Raw genomic sequence first — 27,211 nt, 5'->3', positions numbered from 1 at the left:
TAATGCTGTTATTGATCTTATTGGGAACTATTCATCCATGTGTAATTCAAAAATTTGGCATTTTTAATCAAAATGTCAATCTTATGTTTAAACGGATAGTTCACCCCAAAATGAAAATTGTTATTAATTACCCACCCTCATGTCGTTCCAAACCCGCAAGACCTTCGTTTATCTTCGGAACACAAATTAAGATATTTTTGATGAAATCCAAGAGCTTTCTGACTCATCAGAAATATCTTAATTTGTGTTCCGAAGATGAAGGAAGGTCTTACGGGTTTGGAATGACATGAGGCTGAGTAATTAATGACAGAATATTCACTTTTGGGTGAACGAAATTTTAATCAACAGACTTCTCTCTGCTGATATGTGCCATACTTCTCCAATCATTTAGTCTGCTGAAACTCCGCCCCTTTCTTACAATAGACTGCAAGTTCACATTCAGATCTGCCTCCATCCAAACAACAACTAACTGATAGATCCAAGTCCCCTCAATACTTTTTTTCTCTTCTGAAGATTCACTCGAATGTATATCACAATACTAAAAGATCTTCCATTTCATAGTGAGGTTTTTGACTACCCCTGACTATGTTCATTGTCATTTGTATATCAAGTTTTTCCGACACATTCACATGCATGCTGCCAGTGGTTTAAAATAGGGAAAGAACTCCACCAATTTATTAAAAGTTTGTTTGTCAACACCGATTACAAAAAGAATGTTACAATTCAAATAAACACATGCCTGACATACCACTATGATTCATATCAATAATAATCCATTACAAAAAATGTTTTATTTAAATAATATACATTTGGACCATACTGCAATATACATCTTGACACAACATCCATTAGAGCAGTATTTAAACTAAGATTTATGTAACGTCCGACGCAGCTTCTCCGATAATCGTCTTTTTAATGTTCTCGTCCTTGAAATCGAAAACCAAATGGCAGTTGCGCAGCAGCGAGATGATAAGTTGCATTCAGGGGGGCCTGCAAAGCGTCCGTGAGCCTTTATGTACAACAAATCAAGAAAATCTGAAAAGAAACGCTGGCCAGTTAAGACAACACTTAGCATAACAACATATCTGTGACATTTCAGTGACCCTTCCGTTTGAAATTGCAAGGCAAAGAACTCCTATTAGATGTGCCTTTTTACAACACATTATGCAATTCAGTCTGTTTACCAGCCACCAAGTTAACCTTTCAAATTTATTCTCCCTCAGTCTCTCTCTGAGTGGCTCTGTTTTGCTAAGGGAGAGTGAGTGAAAGGGATTGTGAGAAAGTGACCTTAACTCCTGGAGAGAAGTCTGACCCGTAGCCCCTCCGTCTCCAGGCCTTGAGGGGCACAGTAATTCCCCTCTTCTCAATCGGTCTGAGTATCGCCCCCTGAAAGTGCTGCATTCATTAACAATCTGACTAATCTAATTTTTTCAAAAGGTGCCTTCATTAAACAAGATGTTGTTTTGGACACTGTATCTACAAAAGATCTTTACTTTTTAACCGTTTACTCAAAGCAATTATGTATAATGAACTAGCGACTAGTTCAGGGCTAGTTTTGAAGAAAACGGGCACCCAAGAAAAAAAAGTAGAGGATTTAGTGATGCCATCAGAAAAGCTCTCCCACATGAGTCCAGGTTTCCCTTTAGACATGCTCAAACAAAAAGCCTCTCTGCCCAGCGCTGAATGCATTACCAGACCGTCTGCTTTAGCCGCCACGTTGCCTCAAGTAAAAGCGTCTATGTGGCCGAATCCAGACCGCACTTACAACCAAATGACTTCTGAGAACTGCTCTCGTATCCTTCATGTAGTGAGACAACAGCAATAAACCTGTAGGTCATAAAAGAACTGATTTACATAGATGAGACTGGAAAATGAGAACATTAGATATCTAGATTAAAAATGGATGAGAGGACAGACTTTGTATTTTGTGGTTAATTTCGCCCGGGAGCTTGGAGATCAGACTGCTGCATCATTTGAAAGTGTTCTAGCCAGAAGGTGCGCTCGCCATGAACGCAACTTCCTTGTAGAGTTCCTCTTTTTGCTCTTTTATGCACATACAATGGCGAACTTATATGGATATGTACTGTGGAAATATAGATCTATGAATGCTTTTTTCATGACTCAAGCCAAAGAAACGGCTAAAAAGTTCAACTGGAGGTCAGCAGATGAAAAGCCATCCTGTGGCTTGCTTGGGTTTGTAAAGCATTTTTTGGAGCAGATTTGGGGTCGTTGATTAAATACATTTAATAAGATTTCAGTCCAAGTCCAAAGAGTTGAAGCAAACTCTTCTTGCAAATTAAGTCTTCTATTTGTCCGCTGGCATTTTATTTTTATTTTTTTCAAAAGCAGACTCAGGTGTTCATGGTTGGCACAAGAGCTGGCTAGTCCAGAGGCTCCTGTTTTATCCTGATGGGCGTGTGGCTGGTCTGACACCGTCTGTCTTCCCGACTCAAGATGTATTCACTGAACTGGGAGGAGTCCACACCCCCGCCGCACGAGGCCACCATGCTGAAGCCTTTCTGGAACAGTCTCTCCAGAACCTAGGAGAAACCAGGGACATTATTAGTATATTGTTATAATATGAGAAACTCTGTACTTCATATAGTTGAATTTATAGACCAACAGGAGTTAGACTAGGAGACTACAGGGCCATTTTTTAGTATTTTGAGAAGTTTTCCAAACAATATGAGAACCTCTGTATCAGTACTACACCTAAATGCGACAAGACACCACCATACCGAACCCTACAGGACCAAGGAAAAACCAGGGACAGTGAGTTTTGAAAATGTATGCTCTTCTATAAACAAATCATTGATGCAATGCTGAACCCTTAGAAAAGGTCTCTTCAGGATCTAAACTAAACCAGTGGTATTTTGTAGGATTTTGAGATGAAGTTTCCCATAAAATAAATAAATGGTATCATCACTTCACATAAATGTATCAAGATGGCTGAAACCATTTGCAATCAGTCTCTACAGGACCTAGATTGGAACCAGTGTTTTTTTTAGTACTTTGAGATTATGCTTTCCATAAAATAAACTCCTGTGCTCCTCATATCAGCGCTTCACATAATTGCATCAAGACGAAACCTTCTGCAACAGTCTCTAGGACCTAAGAGAAACCAAGGGAATTTTTCTCAGTATTTTCAGCTCCATTGAATATGGGAAATTCGCCACTCTATCAGAGCTTCATAGTTGCATCAAGACAAATTCCATTTTGAAACTTTCTGGAACTGTTGCTCCAGGACTCAGGGAAAAACAAGGGGCATTTTTATTATTTAGAGAAGTTCTTTGTTAAATCTGAGAAACTTTAGAGTTTTGGAGTAAATAATTTATGCTACTCTTTGCATAATTGCATCAAGATAGCAACCAATTCTGGAACTGTCTCTCCAGGACCTAAGAGAAACCAGTGGAGTTTTTTAGTGTTTTGAGATGTTTTCCATGAATTTAACAAAGTAATCTCCTATTCATGCAAAGGTATCGGCACTTCTCATAAATGTATCAAGACGGCACCAGACCGAACCCATCTGCAACAGTCTCTACAGGACCTAGAAGAAACCAGGGAGAATTATCAATATTCTGAGATGAAGTTTTCCAAAGCAAACTCTATTTATGCCTCTCTATCAGTGCTTCATATAGTTGCATCAAGACAAATGCTATGTTGAAACTTTCCGGAGCTCCTCTGTTAGTATCTTGAGAAGTTCTTTGTTCAATTTGAGAAACTCGGTATAAGTTTTTGGAGTAAACAATTTATGCTTCACATAATTGCATCAAGATGGCAACCCTTTCTGGCACCATTTCTCCAAGACCTAATAGAAACCAGTGGAGTTTTATTCAGAGATTTTAGTTTCCATAAAATAAACTCCCGTTCATGCTACTCCATCAGCACTTCAGATAACTGCATTTAGACGACTCCTGCAACAGTCTCTCTAGGACCTAGCAGAAATTTCAAGTTCAAGTTCTCCGTTGGATATGAGAAACTCGGTATGAGTTTTTTGGAAGTAAACTCCTATTTATGCCACTCTATCAGCACTTCACATAGTTGCATCAAGACGCATTTAAAATGTGCAATCTCAGTAACAGTGCTATCAACAACTTCACGCTTGCATTACCCTCAGACGTTTCTCACTCCAGACCATCCACCCGGGATGAGAAGGAGCGAGACATCCCCTGGGCTGTTTACAGGGGTTTGATGCAGAGTCAAATGAGAATAGGCTCCCCCACTGACAGCCCACACTGAAGCCGCCCGGCTCTTTCATTACAAACCCAATGCACACAATCTCGGCTACTGTCAGAGATCCCTCACCGTCAGCCGTCTCTGGGCGGCCGCTGTCGCTGTCATTCCCGCCGCCGCAAAAAGCCAACGAAATGTTTTATCTGTTGGAGTGCTTGTAGATTTTTTTGAAATTCAATACATGCAGCCTTGAGTATTCACTTACTCCTGCACTTCTTTCAAGTGTGCTTCACATGAAAATGAAAGTTCTGGCTCGGGGCTACAGAGCCAGATAAAAGTCCCTCCACAAAAAAAAAAAAAAAAGAAGAAGAAATCAGTTGAAATGCACAGGGCCTGAGAAAAAATGTCCACCCTTATCCTCACTTTGGAAGTTGAGGCTGCGGAGAAACTTGTAGAGGAAATGAACGCTTCTTACGACTTGCGCACAGATGAGGTATGAAAGACATAAGATGATGATTCAAGGGCCTACCGTGCACAAAGAAAGATTGCGTTTTGAAGCATCTTTTCAAGAACATATATCAACATTAAGGCTCGTGTAAGGTTTCGGTTGCATCAGTGTTACAGAAGCGAGTTTTAATACACAAATCGTTTGACTTTGAAGTTCCTTATTTTTGTGCAATTTTCAAACTTTTTCCAGTGGATTTCGACAATTTGTCTTAAATTTGTCCACCGAAAAATGAAAATCTGTATCATGATTTACTCACCCTCATGAAGAAAAGATGATTTTGAAAAATGCCTCAGTGTTTGCTGATCATTTAATGAGTTTAGTGTCCATTGACTTTCATTGTATGATCAAAAACAGTATCATCTTCTTTTTGTATTCCACATTAGGGCTGGGTATCGATTCAGATGTTTCGATTCGATTTCGATTCGCAAGCTCTCGATTCGATTCAATTATAGATTTTTTGATTACGTTCAGCGAATATAGTTTTAATACAAAATGCTATTGATATTTCTAAAAAATGAACAGTAAACATCAGTTTACAAATGGTGAATTAATAAAAAGAAATTAAGAACCACATGCCTGTATTTTAAACCTATTCTTTTTTTTTTAAAGAAAAATTAAGAACATTTTATAGGGCCCTATTATTGTTTAAAAAAGGACCCTATAAAATGTTCTTAATTTTTCTGGTAATCAGATGAAGGCATAAAACATTCATTTAATTTATCCTAATCAAATGAAAATGAAACCCTTTTATTTTTTTGGGCTGAATGAATGACAGGCTTTCTGTTGTAACATCGCGCAAGGTAAATAAGGGTGACATCTAACGTTAGTGGAGAAGACTAATGATAAGATTCACGTTAATCAGATCTTATTTTAAATGTGTGCTGAAATAAATACCAGAAAAGATCGATTTGCGGCTTTTGAGAATCGATATCGAATCGACGTCATTTAAAAAAACAATTAATCGAAAAATCTATTTTTTTGCCCAGCCCTACACATAGTAAAATCTGGATGAAATATACCTTTAATTTGTATTTAATCCATTCATTTAATAAACTACAACCATAACTAGAGCTCTTACTAAATATGCAATGAACATATATAGAGTGTCTCAAGTATTCAGGCATCGATATCTGAAGGCTTATGATTTTGACATTACACTCACTGCACTGATGGTTGCATCACTTACTAACTTTCTTACAGTAAACGGCTACAATTTCTTGGCAACAAACTGGCTCTCTCTGTCTTTTTCCATATCTCTCGTCCTCTGTCATTCCTCTCTGATCTATCTTCTCATATTTCATAGGTGGGTTTTCGTGAACACCCGAGATGTGTGACAAAGACGCACTTAACAAAAAAAAAATCCACCGCATGATTCAGTCAGTTAAGTCTGCAAAAAAATAAGTGTTATCAGACACACGAATTAGTTATACAGTAAGTCAATTAGGCGTGTGTAAAAAAAGTAGCGTAAACCAGTTTAGGTTGTTCAAAGAAACCAAAGTACAGTATTAAAAATGTAGCATGTGTGTTTAAAACGCTTCAGGCGCAGAAATGTTGGAGCACTTTTTCAAATGGGTTTTCGTGAACACCCGAGATGTGTGACAAAGACGCACTTAACAAAAAAAAAATCCACAGCATGATTCAGTCAGTTAAGTCTGCAAAAAAATAAGTGTTATCAGACACACTAATTAGTTATACAGTAAGTCAATTAGGCGTGTGTAAAAAAAGTAGATTGCTGCTTTGAACGATTATGTAATTGTGGCATCCGGAATTGTAATTGCGATTAGAAATTCGATTAATTGTGCAGCCCTAACTGACCCCCAACTTTTGAACTCAGTGATGACCATCAAATACTGTTTTAGTATTACTCAATGACAATGCTGTACCTGCACAGAGTTGAGCCTGCAGTAGCCATTCAGTGGAAAGCGAATAACGTGGGTTGGATCCTGGTTCCAGCCGGCGTTGACTGAATTGCACATGACGTCCCCTGTCTCTGGGAAAATTTCCTCTATGAGGGCCTTGTCCCCACTGATGGCAATCCTCTCGCCCAGGTCAGGGGTCACCCGCACCACCAGGCACTCGCAGGGCTGAGCCGCCCGCCGCTGCTCCCGGTCCTGTTTCCAGCGCTCCAGCTCTTTCACCATGGGCGTCAGCTGGTAATACCGAGCCTCCTCGTACAGCAGCTGGAACTCCTGCGGGAACAACACATGGAAGTGAATGTATGCACGGAAAGAAACAAAGAAACAAACAAATAATCCATCCAGCAAATGATTGAATGAGCGGACAAAAAAAAAGTACAAACACATGAATGAATGAGCTAACAAGACAACAACTCGCTGAGCAAATGAACAAACAAATGGGTGAACAAATAAGAAAACACAAATGTACAAAGTAATGACTGAACAAACAGAGAAAATTTACCAGCTATTGAGTGAATGAATGAAAAAGCAGACCAAAAATGCTCAAACAAACAAACAAATTACTGAAAAACAACACACTGAGCAAATGTCCCAAGGACATAAACAAACCACCAAGTAAGCAAATGAATGAGCAAACAAACAAACCACCAAGTGAGAGAACGAATGAGCAAACACCACCAAATGAGAGAACGAATGAGCAAGCAAACCACTAAGTGAGTAAATGGATGAGCAAATGAACAAACCACAAAGTGAGAGAACGAATGAGCAAACAAACCATCCACAAAGTAAGTGAACAAATGAGCAAACAAACCACCAAGTGAGCAAACAAGTGAGCAAACACCACCAAGTGAGTGAACGAATGAGCAAGCAAACAAACCATCAAGTGAGCAAACGAATGGCCTTACAAATAAACAAATGCACAAACATCCCATTAACCAAAGAAATTACCGAGCGAGCAAACCACCAAGAGAACAAATAGAAACAAACAAAAAATTGACTAGAGTTATTTTCCATCACTATAAAGATATTTATAGTGATTGCTACTCCATCACTATAAAGATATTTTTAGATTTAAATTCTCCACTAGAAAAGACATGATGGACTTATAATATCAGAAAATTACAGAAGAAATTCAATACCACAGGATGATTGAATGTTGCATGTTTCAAAGCACGTTGTTTAGCATTGAGCATGAACCCAGACCAACACATGGAGCGATTGTGCCCATCTGACCCGTCTTTAGCCAGGACAGGGCGAGGGGTGGGGGGGGTTAAGAGCCCCCCCAGCTCTCCCCTCACTCACAGACTCTCTGGTCGGACAGCACAGATTGCTGCCTCTGCCTGAGGCGTCCTTCACCCTCCAGCACATTTACCCCACTTACACTGGCCTTTCATTCTCTAAGCCAGATGGCAACATGCCTCAGTCCTGCCATTACAAACACTGCAAAAATGAAAATATTTCCATTTTTCCATGTAAACATGGTGGTATAGGCATATATCGAGGAAAATTAATGATAAACCAAAGTTAGCGGTGTTACCACTTGTGTAATACTGCATGAACACGGATTTTATTTAGCAATTCAAGCTTTTCTTATCTTCACAAGAAAAAAATCTAAATATGAAACCCTCATGTTCTGTTGATACTTGCTTTGTTTTTCAATTTTAAAATAATAATACAAATTATAGGCTATATATAGGGTTAATTAAACTTGGACATTTTTCCCAGTCATATCAATGCCAAAATATGTCCCACTTTACCTGAATTCAATCTAACTATATTATTAAATAAAGTGAAACTAAAACCATAAAAAACATTTCTGTTCCTTGAAACAAAATAAAATATAAACAATTACAGTTAGTTGCCAAGGTAATGTTTCTCATTTTTGTTTAGTTTATCTTGAGGTACTAAAATAACTAAAACTAAAAATGAATAAAAAAAAATTGTTTTTTAACTATTAAATATGACAAAACACACAAAAAAATCATAATATATAATACATTATTTAAAAAAACTTTTAGATTTCATATACAAGAGATTAGAGATTATATATACAAATAATACATAAACTCTTTTAATTAGTTCCTTTGACCTATTTAAAGACCAATACAATGAAAGCTTCTTATATAATATTCATATTTGTATATAGTTTGATATTATTAAAGCAAACATTTTCAAGGGGGGAAAAAAATTCAGAAAATCTTTCAAATTGCGTGAAATATACCTGGGCTCTTGAGACCCCAAACAGTGAGGTACATTTTTTCATGCAGGATGTTTGATGAATGTTATCAAGTTCAAATTTTGCCAGTTCTCATTAGATTAGGAAAAGTCATGAAGCGTTAACCTGATACTTCAATGTTAATGTTTTCCGAGATATTAAAAGGGCCTTGGGGTCTCTCAGAGCCCAAACACGAGACCTGAAAGCCATTTCTGCTCAAAATTCTGACAGCATTCTTGGGTTCTGCGCCTGGTGGCCGTGAGAGAGAGCTGTGATCTCGACCCTGCTGGCTCTTCATCCCCACCCTGTAAGACTACTCATTCCACTGCAGGCTACGCCACGGAGAACAATAGCACCGACCATCTCAGACACAACACTCTTTTACAATTACCACAAGAAAAGGAGTTGTTTTCTTACCCACACCCCTCCCCCAGCCTCTCTTCTTTCTCTCCCTCTTTATTCCCTATGTTCCTTGCTTTAGCCCATACTGGTGCTGACAACATGGATACAGAGACTTTAGGCCTTCGGGCTCTTGCTAATTCAACGAAAAACAAGCTGCGCTTCTTTCCCAGGTCTGCAGCGAAGGCTGGGTATGTTTTAACAAGGCTCCTTCTGTGACTCACTTTTGGAGAAAGAGAATGTAAAAGCAAAGGCCCACAGAAGAGCGAATTTAGTCTTTAGGCCATATCCATATGGACAAATGAAGCTGGATGCGCTGCACGGTTTTCAAGTGCAAACTCTTTTAGAAGAACAAAATGTTGTCAATTAAGCCAATAAGTGGAGTCTAATGAATTCACAGACGTAACACACATCTGGGAGGAGACCAAACGTATCCCATAACCTCTCACAGGAGGGGCTGCTCCATCTGACAACATGCATCATTCGCTTATGTACAGCTTCATCTGAAACGATTCAGTGGTTCTTTAGGTTCTGGATGAAAAAGAAAGGTCTATAGGCCTTAAACCCAACCGTGGCTGAACAGCGACCATATAGTAGTCGAGTTTTCCCGCTCTCGCAGGTCAAGGCATGGTGAGTTTTGAAAGGCAAAAAGAGTGAAAAGTTAAGTATAATGGGATGTAATGATGTGCCTCTGTGCAGTTACATATTTTATGTTCTGTTATCAAACGGTCTCGCGCAGTGGAGGAAAGCTAGCCACAAGCCTGAGGCGCAAATGACTAGTCTCACTCTAATTAATCCCATTGACACAAATACCTTTCCCCATCTGATTTTTGACTGAGACGGGCATAATACTTCACCAATTTATCTGCTGGCATTGAAGAAAAGACTCGTAGCTATGTGTGCTTGAAGTCAGAAATTGCATTTCACACTATTTTGAGTCCAACTTTAAACTTCACCTTAGACTTTAGGGTTCTTTCTTATTCTGTTTTTTATTTTATTATTTATTATTTTATTTCATTTTGCTATAAATGCTTGTGAATTTAAACGTTAAACTTAAGGGTTTATTTTATTTATTTATTTTTATTTATTTTTTTTTTGCTGTAAATGTGCTTGGCATTCTCAGACCAAGTTAGAACATTTTGTAAAACAGAATTTGAATTTCACACTATTTTGAGTCAAGCTTTAAAGTTCACCTTAGACTTTAGGGTTCTTTTTATTCAGTTTTTTATTTTATTTTTTTATCTTATTTTGCTATAAATGTTTGCGAATGTAAACCTTAGAATTGAGTTTTTATTTTTATGTTACTTTATTTTGTTTTGCTATAAATATGCTTGGCATTCGCAGGCCAAGTTGGAAAGTTTTCTACCAATATGCAAAGAAATGACCAAGACCAAGAGACCAAGAAAGTATATTTGAAATCAGAAATTGTACTTCGCACTATTTTGAGTCTGAATTTCCTTAGACTTTTTCCTATTCTATTTTTATTTTATTTTGCGATAAATTTGTATTGCTATTTATTTTATTTAGCTATGCGATTTATCGTGCAGCCCTACTATAAATGTACTTCGCCAATGTGGAAAGTTTTTTTTATCAATATGTCAAGATGTCTCACTTCCTGCCTGCCATCTTTGCCAGCAAAAAAGGTTAAGGAAAAATGTCATACAACAAAAATCCAATTGCTCAGGTTTGTGAAGCTTCATCTCAAGATGATCTGAGGCAGTTTTAGTGAAGACTGCAGAAACTTTGCATACAATGTCCCAAAAAATGCATACATAAATCTGTTCAAAATGGTGGAAAGGCACATGATAAACCTTGGAAACTGATAACCGTAGTATTCAACAAGCATCCAGGAATATCTGAGACATAAAGCTTAAGATAATTCCAAACACATGGAAATCCAATAAAACTGCCTGCAGTTCTGTCTGGGTCCTTTCAGCGTGTTTCAGCTCAAGGCTATTGACGTGATGCTAAAAGAGGAACTAAATCAAAGTTTTGACCTGCTGAAGAGACACTGGGTGTGTGAACGTTACCTTGAAGTCGTCAGGAAGAAGCAGTTTGCTGGTTCTCAGGTAGCTCAGGATATAGCGGAATATCTCTCCATCTCTGTCGATAAAATAATGCTGCTTCAGACTGTCCAAAACAATCGGTTCTGTGCCGTTGAACAGGCGACTGATTCTGGAGGGAAAAAATGTAAATCAATGATTTTCAATTTAAAGAAGTATTTTGTTTTAAAGTTTTATGCAAGCACTACACTACATTAAGAATGGTTTTGCTCTTATCATGTAAAAGATATTCCCTAAAAAAACTGCTTTCACTTCACATTTCACATTTGGAATAAGTTGAACAGCAAATGTACAAGTTGATTATTTAACCTGATTTAACTGCTGGAATGGGGTCAAGCGTATGGAATTATGTCGTACACTATTTCTGTTCTTCGGATGAATCGACTTTATCTTTGCAAAATGTTCTTATTTCATTCTCTCATCCTATTTCATTCTTCCGTTCTTTCTTTCTCTCCCTCATTCTGGAAACCGATGCAAAACACTTAATAAGAAAACCAATTCCCCCTTTTGTGCCTCGGGTGGTCCTTTTCTCATATGGTCTTGCCGTTCCCCCAGTTAGAATTTCACCATATAGCTTTAGGCAATCTTAGTTTTTCATCTCAGCCTCTCTTTTTTTTTTCCCTCCAAAAAGCAATTAAAATGCTGCCTGCTTTTCTCCCTCCCTCCATTTTCCTCTCCTCCCTCCTTCCCATTGCTCTCTCGCTCCATATCCATTAATAAATCAGAGCGAGCCACGCTCTCTGTTAACCTGAACAGATGTGGCAAAGCTCTCACACTCTTTTCCCGTCTTGCACACACACACACAAACATCTCTAACAGGTGGTGTACCTTTACCTCCCTTTATCCGCAAACCTCCGTAGATTACGGTTGGGATGGATGCAGCAGGTAGGAATTGCATGACTCTGCAAGTGGCTTTTAAGTCATTTAAAAGTAGAGCATTTTAATCTATCACTCGATCTATAAATAAATGCATTGCTAAATTGAGGAAATTTAGGTTGTTACAAAGGCAAAAATGAAGTTGGACCACAGAACTACAACATAACTTCTCACGACAGCTCAACATGACAATGACACATAGTTTAAGTCAACATCAGTCCCAGTAACCCCCCAACAAATGGTTAGCATCAAATCACAACAGGTCTTACCTGGAGTCTGGGTATTTGGTGAGGGTGGCCAGACTGCTAGTGTACATGTGCCCGCCTACATCAATGTGGACTGGAGCGTTCACTTTAGTCAGCTGAGCCGGCAGTGGGATTCCCTGAGTGGCCAGAGGAGACACTGGGGACCGGGTCAAAGACAGCCGAGACATGCTCCTTCCCTCCTGCACAAACAGCACAGTATCAAATAAACAGCTCCTGGTTCCCCTCTCCCCTTCAATCTCCGAGACCTAAGGTGCGATTCTGGCCTGCAAGCACGCGGGAGATCACTTTTACATCTTCCCTTAAATTGCGTTTTTACCTTAAGAATTAGCACCACGAGTCTAATTAAGAAAATTTGCCTGCCGTTTTTTTTTCTTCCTTTTTTCATAGAACCGGAGGGGAGAAATGGAGTGATGCTTATTAGCGAGCACGAAAGGGAGAGAGGGAGAGAAGGAGAGCGAGAGAGAGAGGGATGGATCCTAGTACTGTAGGTGTCTACCTCCAGGGAAAGAGAGGGAAAAACTGTAGACGCCTAATTAAAGATATTGTGAGACGCAAAACACCTCTTCACAAACAGCTTCTCAGTTCTTTAAAAGTTTCTGAGAGCAAATGAATCAACATTTTGAATTGAAGCCAAAAATGAGGGTAAATAAGACTTGAACTCCCACAAGGTCAAATATAAAAATCTAAATGATGCTGCGTCATAATAAAGTTTCAGTTAGTGCAAAAGGTTCTAAATCATGCAACATTAAGATATCTGAAGTCATTGTCCTCTCCTGAGTAATTACAGCCCTACATTAAAAGCATAGGGACCATGATGCTTGACTGCTACTGTGGCATGAATCGACCTTTGTTTGGAGTAACGAACAATTCCACCTAAACAGATGGCTAAAGTCCCATTTCCAGAGGCACTATGCCTGGAGCAATGTGTGCCCATGGTGTACATCAGAGACTAACATAGTCCTGTATAGGATGATGTATCTTGTGTTTAGCCTTAGATTTAAAATTAAATCTCAAAAATGAAATTGGTCAGCTATAGTAGGCTACTATAGTAAAGTTTTAAAATGTTATTTCTTATAAAAGACAAACAACTGAAATATTATGAGGAGTATACACACACACACACACACACACACAGGATTTCTGGCCTGGGTAGAACTGCCCCACTTTTCACAATATTAAAAAATCAGTCAGTGAATCTACAGAGCCACGGCTAAAAAAAAAAAATGTTACTGGAGTTTGTGAGTGTTAATTCGTCTGAACTGCATTTGATGAAATTAAAACAGTGAGTACCGCGAAATAATGTCAATGAATCATAGCCTACATTTCTTGTAAAAAAATAAATACAAATAAAATATTTGAATCCATAAAACATTTTTTTTTAAATGTGTATTTACCCAATCGTTTTGGATTGACATTGATTATCTAATATTCAAATTCACAAAATTAAAGATTCGACTATCTGGTAAAGATATATTTTTGTTACATAAAAATAAGATTTTGGAGCAAAATGTGGTGATTAACTTAATAATTATATATGGAAAATACCATATACACAAACAGAAATGGAATAATAATAAACCTAACATTATATTATTTAAAATTGAACTTAAGCATTATATTGAGGCCCTAAAAGATGCAAGAAATAAAAAAGCGAAACGGATGTATAGAATTTTTTTATCCTTTTCTTTTTGGAACTTTTTGTACGTTTTTTCCCCTGTATATATATTTTTTTTTTTTTCTCTTTTTTTTTCTCTTTCTGTTGTTTCCTTTGATGCTATTATGAATGTAATAGATAATAGTTGAATACATCGTGATCCTCTGTATATGTATGTTGTTATTGTTCTTGTTATGCAATAAAATAAATAAATAAAAAATAAAAAAACATTTTTTGTAAAATCCGAAAAGCAAACATTCAACTATACCAGCATATTCCCACAACGAACAATTGACTCTTATGAGCCGGTTCTTTCAAGGAATCACTCAAAAAGAATCATAACTTAGAATCAGTCTGACAGAATCTGAAATTGTCATCTAAAATTAGCATTTTTATCAAGGTCCTATGTTTAGGTTTAGTCATTTTACTCTAATGGCATGTCCTTTCCTGTGCAATTAAAGTGAAATAACTGAACATAAATATAGGAGCCTGATAAAAATTTCAAACGGCACTTAAGAGGCTTTTTGCATCTGAACTCTTCATATACAGCCTACACACACTAGGTCGGAAGCAAACGTTAAGAGTGTGAGTGAAAAATGGGATATTATCAAAGTCAGAAATAATAGTTTGTGATGTCAAAAACTGCGCCAGGTCCCCGGAGTGCGTAAAATAGCCCTACAACTCTCTGTACCGCACTTCCTGTACGCAATGGGCATACAGTAGTGCGCTGACCTCTCATTGTATAGCCTACTCAAATCAGCCCTCCCTGATCTAAAACTGCAAAAGCACGACACACTGAGAACGAACGCAACGATGCACTTGAGAAACATTCGAGAATTTGACAGAATCCACCGTACCGTTTCAAACATTTTAGGACGTCCGACGCAATCTGAGGAGGATTCTAGCAGACTGTCTCTGGTGAAGGTTGCTCGTCCTTTAGAAAGAACTTTCTCGTAATATTTTCTCGGCACTCCAAGAGCTCTTCGTACAGAATCCGGCGACAATTCCGTTCAGAATCCAGCGAAATCTAACGCCGGTGCAAACGCAGCGCTATATAGGTCGCTGTGGCTTTAAAAACTCGCTTAAAACACAGCCCGTAGACTGCTATAGACACTTTCTACAAAAGCTACACAGGAGTCAGTCGAGGCTGCGTCCTTACCTTGGAAGACATAGCTGTAAATGTATCTTCAGCCCTCTTTAAAACATGAGATCGATCGTGGCGTGTCTTAGCCTCGCTTTTTTTCTTTCTTGCTCCTTTTTTGTTGAAGCGTGAGAGTGCGTTGAAGGCACAGCGTTCCAGCCCGAATAACAGAGGACAGCTGAACAAGAATTCTTGCTCAAGGCTCTCCAAACGCCCCGGGGCAGGATTAGGCTACAATTAGCTCAACCCTGCCTGAGCTGGGGCGAGTTACAAGAACAACATTTGATCTTGCTATTCACATTTTGGAAGTATGCGTATATATGTGTTTTGATCGCATTGATCGTCATTTATGCATCTACTTGCCGCGTCTGAACAAAGATATGTGCATGCGCGAGGATAACGGTTTAGGTTACCTGTGTGCATGTCTTTGATTAACCTTCAGCGAGCAAAAGAGAAACAATCTTTTGTTTTAAACGGCATTACATAGGCTTACACTGTATTATGATTTATGAATTCTGTTATTTTTTTCCCCAGTCTTTTTGATTTATGTTTCTTTATCAGACATTTCTTACAGGCTTAACATAATTTATCTTCTTAATTTGGTTTAATATGTTTCTCTCAGCTTTCTAATAATGTTCTGCTGGCCATGAAAACTAAATGACATATATCGATATGCATTGTGCCTCTGCAAAAGGCGCCCACACAACCGCCTCGAGCCAAACGCGCCATTTCAATTGTTTGCACGCGGCTAGATAGAGATGTCTGTCTTGATGGCACACAGCTTTCAGGTGGAAGACAGTCTCATTGTGCTGAAACCATTTTTACAAAAAGGATACTTGACAGTTTAGACCACTGTAATATTGTTCCCATTCTCCTTAAAATGTTCTGTACCTTGACATCTGGTGAGCAGCCAACCAACCAGTGACCAAACTAAACGCGGCTAATAAAAAACGTTTTTACAACATTTCCAAAACGTTCCCTTAGGTAACGTAGCACGAAAACGCCAGCTGAAAAATAATGTAACTAAAATAGAATGTTTTAGTAACGGTCTGGAAATATTTAAAGGGTGAGATGCTCTCAAACGTCAGTAGGCTATACATTTAGACGTCAATACAACGAATGTTTATGGCGAAAATTAATATATCAAACGTAAACGACGCTTAACGTGATTTGTACATTTAAATGAAACATTACAAAAACACATATTATGACCTGTCCTTAAAACGCAGTTGTAGTTTGTTGGGAATTCAAACTACGAACAGAGGACAAATTATGAATTAAGATTTCCATAAATAAATAATTAGGCCTATATAGCATAGCAATAGCCTACATTTCAGTTCCATTTTTAGTTAAGCAAAGGGGAAAGAGAGAACCCTTTAATTTTCTTGTCACAAATTAGAATTTTAAAATTTCTTTTCCAATTACCTTCAGCAATCTTTTGGCACCGAGCTAATGTTATCACCTTCTACATAATAGCCCACATTCTCGAGTGAAAACACAGCAAAGCAAATCTGTTTGTATACAGGAATGTGTTGCAAACTATTTGGACTTAACAACCGAATTTTTATCGCCTTCGGCTGAAATTAGTTTCCCACATCAGACGAGCAGCAGGAAGACAATATATTTTTGTTCAATTAAAGGAACAAGCCCGGAGTTAGTTCAATTACTTGACGCTGGAGGAAGATGTAAATTTAAAGATTTAAATAGCTTAGAATGTTGCCTCGAGCGCCTACACTTCATTTCCTTAATTTACAGAGAGATGAGGGGAGTAATGGTTATCCCAATGATGTGCATCATGCCAACAAAACTATATCTGAGTAACACTTACTACCCCTGGTCTTACAGTTGAGCTTATATTCAAGCGAGTCAAATAAAACAGCCTGAAGACAGAGAAACAAAAGCTTCCTGGTAATCAATATAGCAGCTAAAGCTAAATCTAAAACTTTCACAATTCACACGAACTCATTTCGTCCCAGTGGTCCGTGGGACTTTATTAACATTAATATTAACATTGTTAATTCATAACCACTAATAGTATTTAAATTATAGTGTTAAAATTTAAACGATAGTATTTAAATTATGTAGCCGCTTATTTTTTATGTAGGCTATATGTATTTCTAGTAGGATGAATTAGCCTATTACACATTTGAAGGCATGAGCCACTGTTTTGCCAAGAGAGTCAGCTGTAATACCTGTGCAACATTCATAAATGTATCAATAAATCTACATATTCCCTTTTGGAAGTTGTATTCAGATGATGCCCGTGTTCCTCGTTAGACCACAGCGCCATCTGCTGGACGTGACTTGCTACGTCAAACATCTCACCTTCTCACCTGAAACAACTTTCAACATTTTTGATGCGTTGCATTTTGTCTACACTACTTTTGGTACATAATTTAAATACTTTTGGTAATTAGATTTTCCAGAGTCTTTTTGTAATAACTTAATTTGTAAAAGTTAGTTCAGGGCTTATTCTCTTGCCTCCAGCTCCTTCCATTCCAAAACCCAATCATACAGAAAGACTAATTTTTCTCTTACCCCTCTCCTTTTTAAATATGATTTTGGTGCTGAAGAAAGAAAAATTAGGATTTTCTTTGTTCTGTCTTCCACGTGACAAATGGTAGCTGATTTGATGTGCCCTTTGAGTCTGTAGATTGTGAGAGAGAACAGGATGTCAAAGCCCCAGGCCCTGCGAGATAAGGCGGGGGTAACGAGGGGGTGGAGCTAAAAAAGCCGAAGTTGCTCCAGGCGGCAGAGGACTTATTGGAGTGGGAGGACAAGATGTAAAGATCAACACCAGTTTTGACTGCTGCAAAAGGGGGGTTGGGTTGCTGCTTTTGTTTCCAAAACTGGGGTAAAGTAGCAGAAAAATAATAACACTATATATGCATATATATATATATATATATATATGTGTGTGTGTGTGTGTGTGTGTGTGTGTGTGTAATTTTATAATCTTAATTGTACATAGGCTTATATCTTGATGCTTCCGATAGAAAAAAAATATTATCCATTACACAACAATCAGCCTAGAAACAAGACGAACACAGCTACAATATGACCGTAATATTAATACATACATCCTCTAAGGTCAATTTCACTACAGTTCACTACGCAAGATGACGCCAGTTGCGTTTGTATGAAACAAGAGCGCGCGAGTCCGCGGACTGATAAGTCCTGAAGGTAGCGTCGGGTTCATTATTATATATTAGGACATTTCAGGCCGCTGAATGGCGCAACTGACCAATCAGAAGTAAGCATTCCTGAGCGCCCTGTAGTAATATGATACATTACTTCCACTTTATGTTTAAATCATAAGCGGGCGCGGTCATTTTTAACTTGAACGTCCGGTTATTTTAGCTTCAAAAACAGTCCATTATGCTGCTTGGTTTTACAAGCTGGTAGGCTTTTTCTTATTATTTTTAATATATCATAATAATTATAAATACACTGGTTTGTTGCGTAAATACTTTTACCGTTTACTGCACGTTGTTATTCTTCTGGTTACTTATCATTAGCGGCTAATGAATCAAAAGTCTTGCGGATTCACAGGAAATAGCTTACTTCCGCAATGAAAAATAAGTTGGATAACAATCAAAAATATGTTACTAACCTTCAAACAAAGGGTGAAAGATGAGAGAATGTGTTGAGTTTACTGTACACCTAGCTACTAGTGACTGAGGCCTAGAAATGACTGGAATTTTGATACAATGTCATTATAACAATAAAGAAGGTAATCGCGCAGAGATGTCATCTAACTAACATTAAAATATTGTGCTTACATTTATTAATATACAGAAAACGTAATAATATGAGAAATGTGAAAGTAAGGCAAAGGTGTAGAAGGTCATGCTCTAATACATGACACACTGTAGACAAATTGTTTTTTATAAATTCACAAAAAATCTGATTTTACCATTACCAGTCCAGATGTACCACACTAAATCCAGCAATGATCTGTCTCGTTGTTGAAAATGTTTCGCAATGTTATATCGAGCAGTGATACTCATAGCTGGACACTTTCCTTCAACACTAATATAAATGACATTATGATCACTTTTAGACACTCTTAGTACAGTCTATTCATTCTAGGCAGTCTGAGAAAACAAATCACACACAACAAAGGGACAGTTTGGCCAAAAATGAAAATTCTGACATCATTTACTCACCTTCACAGCAGAAGATATTCTGAAAAATGTATTTTGTTTTTGTCTACCATTGTTTTGGACCATATTGACTTTCATTGTTTTTACAAAAACAGCTGAAACATTCTTCAAAATAATTTGTTATTTGTTCACACAGGTTTGAAACGACATGAAGAGTGAGTAAATTGTCAAATTTTTATTTTTGGGGCAGATTATCCCATTAAGAGGTTTCTTACTGAATAGAATTGAATATGTTTTGTAAATAACAAGATAAACGCAAGGACCAGCCTGCAGAGATAAGTACAGAATGTGAGTAATATTTCACATTGAAATTTGCTATCAAATAAACAATGACATTTGACAGTAATAAAATAACCTCACTAGGACAAAATGTGAACATCAGGCCAACAGAAAGTTCATTAGACTACTGTAAAAGCCTCAGTATAAATCTTTAAACGGTTTGGAGTAGTTGAACATCAGATAGTCCATGTAGTAAAAGTCATACACTCTTTGTCTCTCCGTCACATTTAGTTGTGCAAAATATCCCCTTGTGATATCCAAAGATGTCCTTTCTGCATTAGGGTTCCTGTCTTTAAAACTAGGGAATGTTAAATTGCTAGGAGCTCCGATACTTCTCAAAAGGAAATTGGCTTCTTCCTCCAGAGTCTCAAATTTCCCAATGAAATCATAGTCCAGCAAGCAGGGGCTGCAAAGATGTCCTACGGGCTCCCAGTGGATGTCCATGCCAACCGGCCGATGCACATCTAACAGATACTGGATGAATTCCTTGAAGGTCACGCCCGCTCCCGTGCGCAAGGCATACTGCGTCGCATTGCTGCGGTATTTCGATATGATGGGCTTCCCGAACACGGGGTGGTAGTACGAGTTTGGACTTTGGAACTTGTCCCGAAAAGCAGACACTAACCTTTCGAAAGGTTCCCTCAGGAAGAGGACTTTGGTGTAGGTCTTCAGACGACGAATGATTCCATTTTGATCGAACGAGTCAAGACGCTTGAGATGATTCCCATAATGCACCTCGTCATGTTGGATCTCCCCAGTGGAAGAAGCAAGACCTTGAAGCACCATGAGCACCCTCTTCCAGTTGGAGCAGCCCGCCTTGGGCACCTCACAGTAGAGGAGTTTGTGCTTGTCCTCCACAAAGATACGGGACACATGCATGTGGGTTATAGTCTGTTTGGTGGTTCCGCTTGTGTATTTGGCACAGACCTCCCTCATCAGCCTCTGACGGGACAGCTGCACCTTAGTCAATCGCTCTGGGTTCTCCTTGATCTGGCCAGGAGGGTCAGCGTTGAGCTGCTGGACAAGCAGGCCGCTCTTAAGGAGGAGTTTACGGTGGCTCTTTGTGACATGGGCAGCAGTGATGTCTTTGGGGTTGATTAGAGAGGAACGCTGGACCCATGGGAAGACTGGAAGCTGCACCGGTTGTGCAGGTCTAGGAAAGTTGTCTCCTGTTGGATCAGACTGTCTGTCATTGTCAGGACAATAAGGACATGGTTCCTGTAATTTAGAGAACAAAAGTACTGTCAGCAACAATAATAGTGTTTCTTCAAATTCAGGCACACCCTTGTGAAAAAGAAGTGTGCTCAATTGTATTAAATGTGCACTATAGTAAAAAAATGCTGTGCTATTTTTTTTAACCCAAATGCTGGATTCAGCCTGTTGGGTTATTTTTACCCAGGTGCTGGGTAGTTTTTCTGCACACTAAAAAATTCTGGGTTATTTTTTTTTTACCCAAATGCTGGGTTCAGCTTGATGGGTCATTTTATTGGGTTATTTAAAAAAACTTTACCCATGTGATGGGTAGTTTTCTGTAACTAAGCTGCTGCATCCTTTTTAATGCTGGGTTATTTTTTCTACCCAACAGCTGGGTTGAGATGAGCCTGTCTCCAACGAAACAACCCAGCTGCTGAGTAACAGTGAGATCGCTGGCTTTTTGAGTCCTCTACAGGAGAAAGCGGTTCTCAGCACCGCCGCTGCCGATTTGGTGCGCTACTTCAGCAAAATAAAGGTTTGTGTACATTTTATTTCATTTATAAGTCTTTACTGTGCTGTAAATTATATTATATTACGCTACACAACATAAGGACGAGATGTCAGTCAGATGTGTCAGCAGTGGTCATTTCGCATGATGGAAATGCCTTTTGCCTTGCATAACATTAACTGATTTCATTCGATATCATAATGAATTTAATTTAATTTGATGTTAAAATATGTTCTCTAATCTCAGTACTGTTTGTTAATGGGCAGGTTATGGAGTCAGTCACGGCATCTTTTAGCTACGAGTGAAACGCGAGGTTGTGGTCTGAAGTCCGCAGTTCCCCCGCGAACAGCAGCCCTTCACCGGCTCAGATTTCAGCGACACACCGGCACGAGAATTAGCACTATTTCGGTGAAAAGTGATTACAGAGAACAGTTGAATACACTTAAGTTAAAATGCTACTTTTTTCTAAAATGCTTGTTAAACGAGTTTAAATGTATGTAATATCGTAAACTATGCTGTATTCACCCAAATAAATTCAATTTGTCTTATATTTTTTCCATGGGTGTTCTTGCTTAATAATAAATGTTTATCTTTTGAGAATTGCTGTTGCCTCTAGTAATTCTGTGTGATTTTTAATTTCCAGCACACTGTAAGTCAGCAATATAATAATTTTTAAATAATAGTTGACTTGAATAAAACAACCCAGCATGTTGAGTAAAAACATTTAACCCAACCAGCTGGCTCAAAATAACCCAGCATGTGCTCTGTCCAATATTTACCCTGCGCTGGGTTGTCAAATAACCCAAGTTGGGTTGTTTTTAACCCAGCATTTTTTAGAGTGTAGTTTACTTCAAATCCTAAAAGTGTATTTAAAAAAAAAAAGTAATATTAATTAAGTAAAAGGCCACTTAAATGTACTTGTTTCTTAACACACTTAAGTGCACTTTTAAAAGGTACACTTTGTAATGGCAAATTAAAAGTTTTACTTTAAAGAACAATTTAAATCAATATGTTTAATAAGCTTTTTCATGCTTGAAAGAAAAATAAATGCTCTAAAGAACTCTAAAGTTTATCTTATTGCATATAACATAAATGTAAACTGTATTTTCATTTATCAGTATTAATTGCAATTAACATACAGTTAAGTGTTCAAAAACATTACATTAAATTTGCACCTAAATATATTCTTTGAAAGTATTATTTATTCGTGTAATAAGTACTCTTCTTAAAAAGATGCTAAAGTTTACTACTTTTTCACAGGGGTATTTATGTAACGGGCTGATTTTTATTCAAAGTAACTTGGATTTAATCATTCAGTCACTCTTTTCAAATAGATTTTTGTTTTGCCCTTGTCCCAGACCCAGACATTCATTCTTAAACTATAAAAAGCCATCATAAAAAATATGAATATTATTTTGATACTGATAATCTAAACAATGTGAGAAACAATGATAAAGCATTTAATATTTATTGTGTAAAAATTACAACTGTCCCGGGGTTGTTTGCAAAAAGTGTGGATAATAACAATTATTTGTGTGTGTTTATGATACATAAATACTAGCTGATGACATTTGTAAGGCATTACCTATTTACCATTACAATTACAATTACGTATTTTATTCCAAAGTTAAGAATATCATTTCCACACAATGTTTTCTCAAATAAAAGCATCATTTGATATGTGGTGGGAATTTATATGACCGAATCCGTATTCTCTGCTGGATATTGTTAGCAGACAAATTAAATAAGCAAATCATTCTAAATTAAATAATTAAGTGAGATTTTGAAAAGTGTATTTTAAGAGAGTTTAATTTCTAAAAGTCCACAGGACTAAAATGTTTAAAAAGAAAATATGTCAACACACGAAATAATTATTTCATGGGCTCTATAAGGTTGTTGTTGTTTTTTAATAAAGTCTTGTCTCTCCAGTGGCAGCCACCAAGTGGTGCCAGTGCACAGTAATTCCTGCAGCCATAGCACAGGCCGTGAAGCACTAATGTAAAACCTTGTGATCATTCAGATGAATAGGCTCACCTTTCTTATGGACTGTACTTGGGAGAATATGACCTTTGCACCTGAGGGAAAAGAAAGAGAGCGAACGTTAGGATGACATTTCAGTCTTTTACATTTTTATAACCAGTGTACCATGAAAGTGAACTTCTGGGTTCAGGAAATTTCACTGAGCTGCTTACATTCAAAACGCAACCAACGAGAAGTTATAATGAAAGCCTCAGTCTGCCCTAATGTGCTGAAATAAAGAAGCATATGGCTCAGTGAAGTAGTGTCCTTGCTCGTGTTTTCCACCTCTTACATAGACAGAGTTTAGAGAAAGGGCGGGTGGACGGAGGGAGGTTGACTCCTGTGGTCGACTGCTAATGTTTATGTGCCACTGCTTGCAGCAGCTCCAGATGGTCTCCCAGCAGCCTGACAAACATCATCTTGACATCAAAGGTTATTGTGTATGAACAGAAGTGTGTGTCCAAAGATATTCAGAAACATATTCGTTAGTATTCACCGTGGGAAAAATCTAAAGTCCGTGTCTACTTAATAGGGAACGAAACTGGAAGATGGCCTGAGTCATACTGATTCAGAGACTCTGGCAGAGACGTCTCAATGCTTTGACACTGACCTATGGAAGGGCAGAGAGTAGCATCGATTAGATGCCAAAGCCATGATACTTTTGGTTGATGGATTCATTGCAGGCACCGCTCTGACACGGGTTTGAGAGCTAGAGCAGGTTATTTACAGGCCAAGAGAAGAGGTTGGGGAGATGCCTGTTTTTGTGAGAGAGGCTTTTTCTACTGTAATCTGTTTGTACATTAAATCAAAACTGAAAACCACAATTTTTTTATAAGCGGAAAGAATGTTTTAACATTCTGAAGAACCTTTTCCCACTATAAAAAAAATTGTGTGCAATGGAAATTCTGTGGATGTTAAAGGTTCTTCATGGAACCATAAATGCCAATAATGAACCTTTATTTGTAAGAGTATATTTGAAGAGTTTGGTTCCAAAACGCTATAAATCCATTTGGATTAATTTGAGTAAAAATGTGTTTTCTCTACCAAGAAAGTGGCAAGATGAAAACTACTATTTTCTGTTTCAAACTTTCACATAGCGTCTTTGGGTTATAACAGGGGTTCTCAAACCTCTCCATGAAGTACCCCCAGCACTGCACGTTTTGTATGTCTCCCTATATCTGACACACCCACTTCAGGTCTTGCAGCCTCCACTAATGAGCTGATGAGTTGAATCAGGTGTGATAGATGAGGGAGACATACAAAATGTGCAGGGCAGGGGGTACTCCAGGACAGGTTTGAGAACCACTGGGTTATAATAACATAAAAAATTCAAATCCAGATTTTGATTTTCAAAGACTTATAATAAAAACTGATCATTTTTTCCCCAAAATGCAATAAATCCATTGAATCAATATAAAAGTTATTTTTCATATTGAAACGGTTAAAAATACACAACAAAGTAAGTTGATCCACATATGACAGCCTCTGAACTTAGTCAATATTAATCTTATTAATAGCTTACGTTACTTCCCCACCGCAGAAACCACCACAGGTTCATCAATGCCGTCAAAATTATTCTTTTTTTTTTTAGGGCTGCACGATAAATCGCATGCGATTGTCATGCGCATCTCGTCAGTAAAGCCGATTCTGTGATTAGCAGTAAATCTCCATCACATGCTTTCAGATGGAGCGGCATTTAAAGGGTTAGTTCACCCAAAAATGAAAATTCTGTCATTAATTACTCACCCTCATGTCATTTCAAACCCATAAGACCTACGTTCATCTTCGGAACACAAATTAAGAAAACATGACAGAATAACACAGCGGATATCGCATTTTGCGTAAAATAAAAAATGGACTTTTCAATAACGACCAGATACAATACTGATTTTGGCGGGAACTCATTTTTTTTTTAAATGGCGTTTATCACGTTTTGGAACCAAACTCTTCATTTACTTTCGTAAAGCATTTCCTATTGTGAATGATTCATTGGTGCATGTTGTCACAAAGAAAAAAATATATAATTTAGCACCTTTACACAGAAAACAGTTTAAAAAAATGAGAAACCGCCCCTTATTCTTTCCCTGAAACTTTTCAGTTCATGACATTTCAGGGCTCCGGTCTGCAACTACATCTGTCACAAATTGGTCACATGACCAAAAAATAAACATTTTCCAATTGCAATAATGTAAAATTTTGTGTGCGTTCATTTGCAGTTTGGTCACATCGGTGTTTCCTGCACACAACAACGTCTGATTTGCTGCTGATTTGCAACCCTTAATAGTTAGTAACATTAGTCTGTTTATTGATTTTGATATTGAAAACGTAATTAAAAATCAATCAATTCCTCATGGCTAAAATCAAGCCCTGACCTGCATTTCTCCTGTTTGATATTCTATTGCACTTGGAAATTCATGATGTTACAGAAGTAAAATGGGTTGCTAAGTTTTTGACTGATTCATCAAAAGCCATCATATATTTCCCTATATTTTCATGTATAATGAATGCTAATAAAATCTGTTTAGTGTATGTAATTATAACAGACAAAAACTTGTCTTCACAAAGTTCTGGAAAACAATAAAGTACATTGCACTGGTGCATAAACCTACAGCTAATCTGATGTGGAAGTTCCCTGTAATGAGGACGCTGTATACTGTAGGTTGTAGTTTCCCATAGATAACTGAGAGTATGAATTTCAAAGAGAATTTGCAAAATATTCATGGTGTTTCTTTTCTTTTATTCATAAATTCATAGAATCCTGCTGGTGAGTCTGTTTTATCCAGCACAATTTGTGTCATAATGCATTATACTTAATCTGGCGGCAATACTGTGTGCTGTGGTACGTTAGTGTATACGAGCATAAGGATCACCACATACCGTTGCCCCTTTAATCTAGCAAACTGTGCATCATTTGTGTCATGTAACCAAACCTATTCATGCCTATAACTGAGACATGCACATAAGAATCGTTTTTATGCTGTTTTTTGCATGTCAAAAATACATTTTCCCCACTGCAGATAAAAATAAAATATTATTCAAGTCTAAAAATATGGTGAATCACCCATGTATAAACACATGTCAATTATTTGGCTAAAAATCCATCATGAATTATTAAATGAACCATTTTTCCCAAAACAATGTGGGTCGGGGTAAGTTGTGCCAGTGGTGTGGTTTATGAAAATGCAAATAATGTGCAACAAAAAGTGATCAAAATAGGTTCAAAGGTGGGGTAAGCGATTTCTGGTAGACAATGTTGACATTTGAAACCCACTGCTCCGGGTGTGTGTTAACTACTGTGTGTGTGCACTTGGATGGGTTAAATGCCGAGCACAAATTTCGAATATGGGTCACCATACTTGGCCACATGTCACTTCACTTTCACTTTTTCACTTAAAGGTGGGGTAAGTGATTTCTGGTAGCCCATGTTAACATTTGAAATCACCAAAATAAACACGCCCCTACCCCAAAAGGGTCTCGCCCCTATTTTGATAGCTCCGCCCCACACATACGTACGCAACCCAGGCAACGATTATTTCTGTGAAACAAAGCAAAACCAATGTAACAACGTGTCTACACCGGACGCGGCGCGACAAAATACTATGGAACTCATTATAATCAGTGATGCTGTCTACACCATAGATATACAGTATATCCATATCTATTGTCTACACTGGATGCGGCGCGGCACGACACGACAAATCCCCGACAGAAAACTGCTGCTGCATTCTATTTATGACGTATTGACACAAATTTCAAATGGCACAAATTTCAAATTTCAACGGTCGCTTTGTCACGTCCAGTGTACTAGACAGACTTTAGCTGTTGCAGCGCAGA

The 27,211-nt window shown here is 37.9% G+C and overlaps 2 protein-coding genes across 4 annotated transcripts in view; both read right to left on the bottom strand.

The window, feature by feature from the left end:
• Positions 1 to 676: 676 nt before the first annotated feature.
• LOC107661476 (BTB/POZ domain-containing protein kctd15-like) lies at positions 677 to 17,860 on the bottom strand. 3 transcript variants are annotated; one of them, XM_016451089.1, is made up of 5 exons: positions 17,750 to 17,860; positions 12,420 to 12,595; positions 11,242 to 11,386; positions 6,565 to 6,870; positions 677 to 2,540 (listed from the first exon to the last, which is right to left on the bottom strand). In XM_016451089.1, the coding sequence occupies exons 2-5, from the start codon at positions 12,581 to 12,583 to the stop codon at positions 2,382 to 2,384; spliced, it is 774 nt and encodes a 257-aa protein (XP_016306575.1). In that variant the 5' UTR covers positions 12,584 to 12,595; positions 17,750 to 17,860; the 3' UTR covers positions 677 to 2,381. The 3 variants fall into 3 exon arrangements, with proteins under 3 accessions (XP_016306575.1, XP_016306572.1, XP_016306574.1); XM_016451086.1 differs by lacking the exon at positions 17,750 to 17,860 and adding an exon at positions 15,230 to 15,716; XM_016451088.1 differs by lacking the exon at positions 17,750 to 17,860 and adding an exon at positions 14,928 to 15,223.
• Positions 17,861 to 19,558: 1,698 nt separating this feature from the next.
• LOC107661475 (carbohydrate sulfotransferase 8-like) overlaps positions 19,559 to 27,211 on the bottom strand; it is a 59,451-nt gene continuing 51,798 nt past the window's right edge. The window contains exons 3-4 of the mRNA XM_016451085.1: positions 23,393 to 23,433; positions 19,559 to 20,874 (exon numbers count right to left, since the gene is read on the bottom strand). Coding sequence (XP_016306571.1) covers positions 19,795 to 20,874; positions 23,393 to 23,433 — 1,121 coding nt within the window. The 3' untranslated portion in view covers positions 19,559 to 19,794. The remainder of the gene's footprint in view (positions 20,875 to 23,392; positions 23,434 to 27,211) is intronic.

The sequence above is a fragment of the Sinocyclocheilus anshuiensis genome, unplaced genomic scaffold, assembly GCF_001515605.1.
Source record: "Sinocyclocheilus anshuiensis isolate Anshui unplaced genomic scaffold, SAMN03320099.WGS_v1.1 scaffold491, whole genome shotgun sequence".
NCBI classification, from domain to species: Eukaryota; Metazoa; Chordata; class Actinopteri; order Cypriniformes; family Cyprinidae; genus Sinocyclocheilus; species Sinocyclocheilus anshuiensis.
This window is presented reverse-complemented; position numbering and strand designations above follow the sequence as displayed.